This window comes from Salmo salar, unplaced genomic scaffold (genome assembly GCF_905237065.1).
Source record: "Salmo salar unplaced genomic scaffold, Ssal_v3.1, whole genome shotgun sequence".
NCBI lineage: Eukaryota > Metazoa > Chordata > Actinopteri > Salmoniformes > Salmonidae > Salmo > Salmo salar.
The window spans coordinates 334,001-340,000 of NW_025548927.1; the positions used below are offsets into that span (position 1 = coordinate 334,001).

At 43.2% G+C, this 6,000-nt stretch overlaps 1 protein-coding gene across 1 annotated transcript in view; it reads right to left on the minus strand.

Annotated features, from left to right (window-relative positions):
• Positions 1–6,000, minus strand: part of LOC106599097 (adhesion G protein-coupled receptor L3) — a 300,554-nt gene that overhangs the window by 166,793 nt on the left and 127,761 nt on the right. Inside the window, 2 exon segments of the mRNA XM_045712874.1 lie at positions 1,496–2,110; positions 3,150–3,335. Of these exon segments, the coding sequence (XP_045568830.1) occupies positions 1,496–2,110; positions 3,150–3,335 (801 nt within the window).

The window sequence follows — 6,000 nt, forward strand, 5'->3', positions numbered from 1 at the left end:
TATAGTCTAGACTGTCCATTACACAAACCTACAGAACTATAGTCTAGACTGTCCATTACACAAACCTACAGAACTATAGTCTAGACTGTCCATTACACAAACCTACAGAACTATAGTCTAGACTGTCCATTACACAAACCTACAGAACTATAGTCTAGACTGTCCATTACACAAACCTACAGAACTATAGTCTAGACTGTCCATTACACAAACCTACAGAACTATAGTCTAGACTGTCCATTACACAAACCTACAGAACTATAGTCTAGACTGTCCATTACACAAACCTACAGAACTATAGTCTAGACTGTCCATTACACAAACCTACAGAACTATAGTCTAGACTGTCCATTACACAAACCTACAGAACTATAGTCTAGACTGTCCATTACACAAACCTACAGAACTATAGTCTAGACTGTCCATTACACAAACCTACAGAACTAAAGTCTAGACTGTCCATTACACAAACCTACAGAACTATAGTCTAGACTGTCCATTACACAAACCTACAGAACTATAGTAGTCTAGACTGTCCATTACACAAACCTACAGAACTAAGTAGTCTAGACTGTCCATTACACAAACCTACAGAACTATAGTCTAGACTGTCCATTACACAAACCTACAGAACTATAGTCTAGACTGTCCATTACACAAACCTACAGAACTATAGTAGTCTAGACTGTCCATTACACAAACCTACAGAACTATAGTCTAGACTGTCCATTACACAAACCTACAGAACTATAGTCTAGACTGTCCATTACACAAACCTACAGAACTATAGTCTAGACTGTCCATTACACAAACCTACAGAACTATAGTCTAGACTGTCCATTACACAAACCTACAGAACTATAGTCTAGACTGTCCATTACACAAACCTACAGAACTATAGTCTAGACTGTCCATTACACAAACCTACAGAACTAAAGTCTAGACTGTCCATTACACAAACCTACAGAACTATAGTCTAGACTGTCCATTACACAAACCTACAGAACTATAGTAGTCTACAGACTGTCCATTACACAAACCTACAGAACTATAGTAGTCTAGACTGTCCATTACACAAACCTACAGAACTATAGTCTAGACTGTCCATTACACAAACCTACAGAACTATAGTCTAGACTGTCCATTACACAAACCTACAGAACTGAAGTCTAGACTGTCCATTACACAAACCTACAGAACTAAAGTCTAGAGACTGTCCATTACACAAACCTACAGAACTATAGTCTAGACTGTCCATTACACAAACCTACAGAACTATAGTCTAGACTGTCCATTACACAAACCTACAGAACTATAGTCTAGACTGTCCATTACACAAACCTACAGAACTATAGTCTAGACTGTCCATTACACAAACCTACAGAACTAAAGCAGTCTCTAGAGAAATTAATATTGAACCTACCCAGTCAAACCCAGAAAACCAAGAGTTAAGAAAGAAAGAAAGATGAAGAGAAAAGATGACTATTGCACCTACCCAATCTATTGTCGTTGTTCCCAAAGTCCAGTAAGTATTTAACTACATGGTAGTTATTCCAGACGTACAGCAGGTTGTCTCTGGGATTGTAGTCCACTGCTGCTATGTACTGGTAAGAGTTAGGGAACGGGATGGACACGAAGGTTTCTTTACTCTGGGTGGTACTGTACATATAATCTATCTTATTCCCCGTCGCCTCGTTGTCATCGTCCTCGTAGACGGTTTTTACCACGTAGAGCACGCCACACACCATGAAGGCGTTGGAGGCGGTTCGTTTGTCGTAGGTGGTATCCCAGGACCCTTCGATGCGGAGCGTGTAGGGGTTAAGCTGCGAGACCACGATGCGTCCGTTGTTCGTCTCCGTGGCGTACAAAACCCAGAGGCCGATTTCGTCGACAGCGAGGTCGATGTCCGACTTGCCGCCCCAGCGGTACGGCGATGTGTCGTGGTAGTTGGCGTTGGCGATGATGGCCTCGCCGCTCTTGATCCGCGTGCGCAGGTCGAACTTGACGATGTTGCGCGTCCGCTCCTTGTTGAAGAATAAAGCTCCGTCGTAGACCACGAAGCCTGTCCCGTCGACGCGGTGAGGGAGCTTGTACGTGGTCGTCGGTCGTCCTGTAACAATATCATTAAAATACATTTTATCTTAAGCGATTTTCAAAACACAAGGGAAATTTCCCAGACACAGATTAATTCTAGTTCAGCACTAAAAACCAATATTCTCTATTTAAAGAGCTTGTTAGGTCACCCGTGATACAAGTCAGTATCCGACGTCCATCCATGTCTGAGGAAGTCAGGAGACAATGTGGAAACTGGCCACTAGGGGCAACAGTAAGCGCTGTTAGCTTCAAGCAGGTTTTGATTTTGCTAGGTCGTTGTAACAATCTGCCTCTGGTGCAAAAAGTTGCATTTTAGAATGCAGCAACAGAAAGTTGTTTTTGAGAATTTTGTTTTAAGCCCAAATCCCAAACCTTAACCCTAACCCTATCCCAAACCTTAACCCTCACCTTAACCACCTGGAGTTAATAACTTGACCTTAACCCTAAACATAACCCCCAAACCTTAACCCTCACCCTATCCCTAACCCTATCCCAAACATTAACCCTCACCGTAACCCTAACCCTATCCCAAACCTTAACCCTCACCCTAACCCAAACCTTAACCCTCACCTTAACCACCTGGAGTTGATAACTTAACCTTAACCCTAACCCCCAAACCTTAACCCTCACCTTAACCACCTGGAGTTGATAACTTAACCTTAACCCTAACCCTACCCTTAACCCTCACCCTATCCCAAACCTTAACCCTCACCTTAAACACTTGGAGTTAATAACTTAGCCTTAACCCTCACCCTAACCTTAACCCTAACCCTATCCCAAACCTTAACCCTAACCCTATCCCAAACCTTAACCCTCACCTTAACCATTTGGAGTTAATAACTTAACCTTAAACAATTTGACATTTGCAACAACTTTGAAATTTGACGTTTCAGACACATGGATAAACGTGTAATTTTGACGTGACAATGTGAAAGCTAGTTGGGGAAACTGGGCCCTTAAAGTCACTTTACATTAGCAAGTTCAATAAAAAAACAGCAATAAAATCCAACATTAAAATAAAATCCATCTGAAATAGATGGTAATAAAATGTTGACCTGCGATGAAGTCCTCTTTGGAGGAGTACTCTGTGAGCGTGTCAGTGCGGTAGGGAGTCCAGGGCATGTAGTATATCTTATCCGAGGCCTGGAATGGATCTTTACACCAGGCTCCTGACTGGTGGTCTGACTCAAACAGGTGTTCACTCTGGTACACGCCTCGTAGGATACCTGGACACAGGAACACTGCAGAGGGAGGAGGAGGAGAGAGAAAATGTGATCATTTATTAATCGATCCATCCAATGTGTTGATGGTGCATTTACTGAGACGAAGGCTTGTCATCTGTTTACAGTATCGTGGTTTTCATTGATGATATATCTAAAGTGCATGTAGGCTAGTTTACTGCTCATTATTCTCTATGTGTATTTCCATGTATTCTCACTGTGTATTTCCATGTATTCTCACTGTGTATTTCCATGTATTCTCTATAAGTATTTCCATGTATTCTCACTGTGTATTTCCATGTATTCTCTATAAGTATTTCCATGTATTCTCACTGTGTATTTCCATGTATTCTCTATAAGTATTTCCATGTATTCTCACTGTGTATTTCCATGTATTCTCTATAAGTATTTCCATGTATTCTCACTGTGTATTTCCATGTATTCTCTATAAGTATTTCCATGTATTCTCACTGTGTATTTCCATGTAAGTGTTTTCCTCTGAGTTTCAGGTACGTTTAAAAACTGTTTTAACTGTATAATTGTTGTTCCTAAAATAAAATCAATCTGTATGTCTGCCAGCCAGCCAGCCATCCAGCCAGCCAGCCAGCCAGCCAGCCAGCCATCCAGCCATCCAGCCAGCCAATCAATCAATCAATCAATATGTTCTGAATAGGGCTGTGTATGTGTTGTTGTGAGATAAGAGGAGTCAATAAATTAGTAGCAGGTATTCTGGGTCCGGGAAACCAGCCCAAAATGTCTTCTATGTGCTAACAGTAGCTAGTCTACTACTAGTGTTATATACTGGGTTACTCAGAGGCTGCCTGTGCAGCTATTTCATACTCCTAATGCCAACTAAACAACTGTACTGTTTACTGTCAATGTGCTGTATGCTGTTTTGTATTGTATCTCTACAGACCCTGACTTTTCCTATGGCCATTTTATGTGTGTCTGTTATCTAAGATATTAATAGATATATTTAATAACACCCAGGGTTATTATGTGTCTGTTATCTAAGATATTAATAGATATCTATAATAACACTCAGGGTTATTATGTGTCTGTTATCTAAGATATTAATAGATATCTTTAATAACACTCAGGGTTATTATGTGTCTGTTATCTAAGATATTAATAGATATATTTAATAACACCCAGGGTTATTATGTGTCTGTTATCTAAGATATTAATAGATATCTTTAATAACACCCAGGGTTATTATGTGTCTGTTATCTAAGATATTAATAGATATCTTTAATAACACTCAGGGTTATTGTGTCTGTTATCTAAGATAATAATATATATATCTTAGAGACTCAGGGTTATTATGTGTCTGTTATCTAAGATATTAATAGATATCTCTCAGATGAGAAGAAGAAACATCAAGTGTTTTTCTCATTCCCTCCCTCTTCTGTTCCCATCTGTCTCTGCCTCCTCTGTTCCCATCTGTCTCTGCCTCCCTCCTCTGTTTCTATCCCTCTCCCTGCCTCCCTCTGTTCCCATCAATCTCTCCCTCCCTCTTCTGTTCCCATCTGTCTCTGCCTCTCTCCTCTGTTTCTATCCCTCTCCCTGCCTCCCTCTGTTCCCATCTGTCTCTGCCTCCCTCCTCTGTTTCTATCCCTCTCCCTGCCTCCCTCTGTTCCCATCTGTCTCTCCCTCTTCTGTTCCCATCTGTCTCTGCCTCCCTCCTCCGTTTCTATCCCTCTCCCTGCCTCCCTCTGTTCCCATCAATCTCTCCCTCTTCTGTTCCCATCTGTCTCTGCCTCCCTCCTCTGTTTCTATCCCTCTCCCTGCCTCCCTCTGTTCCCATCAATCTCTCCCTCTTCTGTTCCCATCTGTCTCTGCCTCCCTCTGTTCCCATCAATCTCTCCCTCCCTCTTCTGTTCCCATCTGTCTCTGCCTCCCTCCTCTGTTTCTATCCCTCTCCCTGCCTCCCTCTGTTCCCATCAATCTCTCCCTTTCTCCTCCCTCTGTTCCCATCAATCTCTCCCTCCCTCTTCTGTTCCCATCTGTCTCTGCCTCCCTCCTCTGTTTCTATCCCTCTCCCTGCCTCCCTCTGTTCCCATCAATCTCTCCCTCTTCTGTTCCCATCTGTCTCTGCCTCCCTCCTCTGTTTCTATCCCTCTCCCTCCCTCTTCTGTTCCCATCAATCTCTCCCTCTTCTGTTCCCATCTGTCTCTGCCTCCCTCCTCTGTTTCTATCCCTCTCCCTGCCTCCCTCTGTTCCCATCAATCTCTCCCTCTTCTGTTCCCATCAATCTCTCCCTCTTCTGTTCCCATCTGTCTCTGCCTCCCTCCTCTGTTTCTATCCCTCTCCCTGCCTCCCTCTGTTCCCATCAATCTCTCCCTCTTCTGTTCCCATCTGTCTCTGCCTCCCTCCTCTGTTTCTATCCCTCTCCCTGCCTCCCTCTGTTCCCATCAATCTCTCCCTCCCTCTTCTGTTCCCATCTGTCTCTGCCTCCCTCCTCCGTTTCTATCCCTCTCCCTGCCTCCCTCTGTTCCCATCAATCTCTCCCTCTTCTGTTCCCATCTGTCTCTGCCTCCCTCCTCTGTTTCTATCCCTCTCCCTGCCTCCCTCTGTTCCCATCAATCTCTCCCTCTTCTGTTCCCATCTGTCTCTGCCTCCCTCCTCTGTTTCTATCCCTCTCCCTGCCTCCCTCTGTTCCCATCAATCTCTCCCTCCCTCTTCT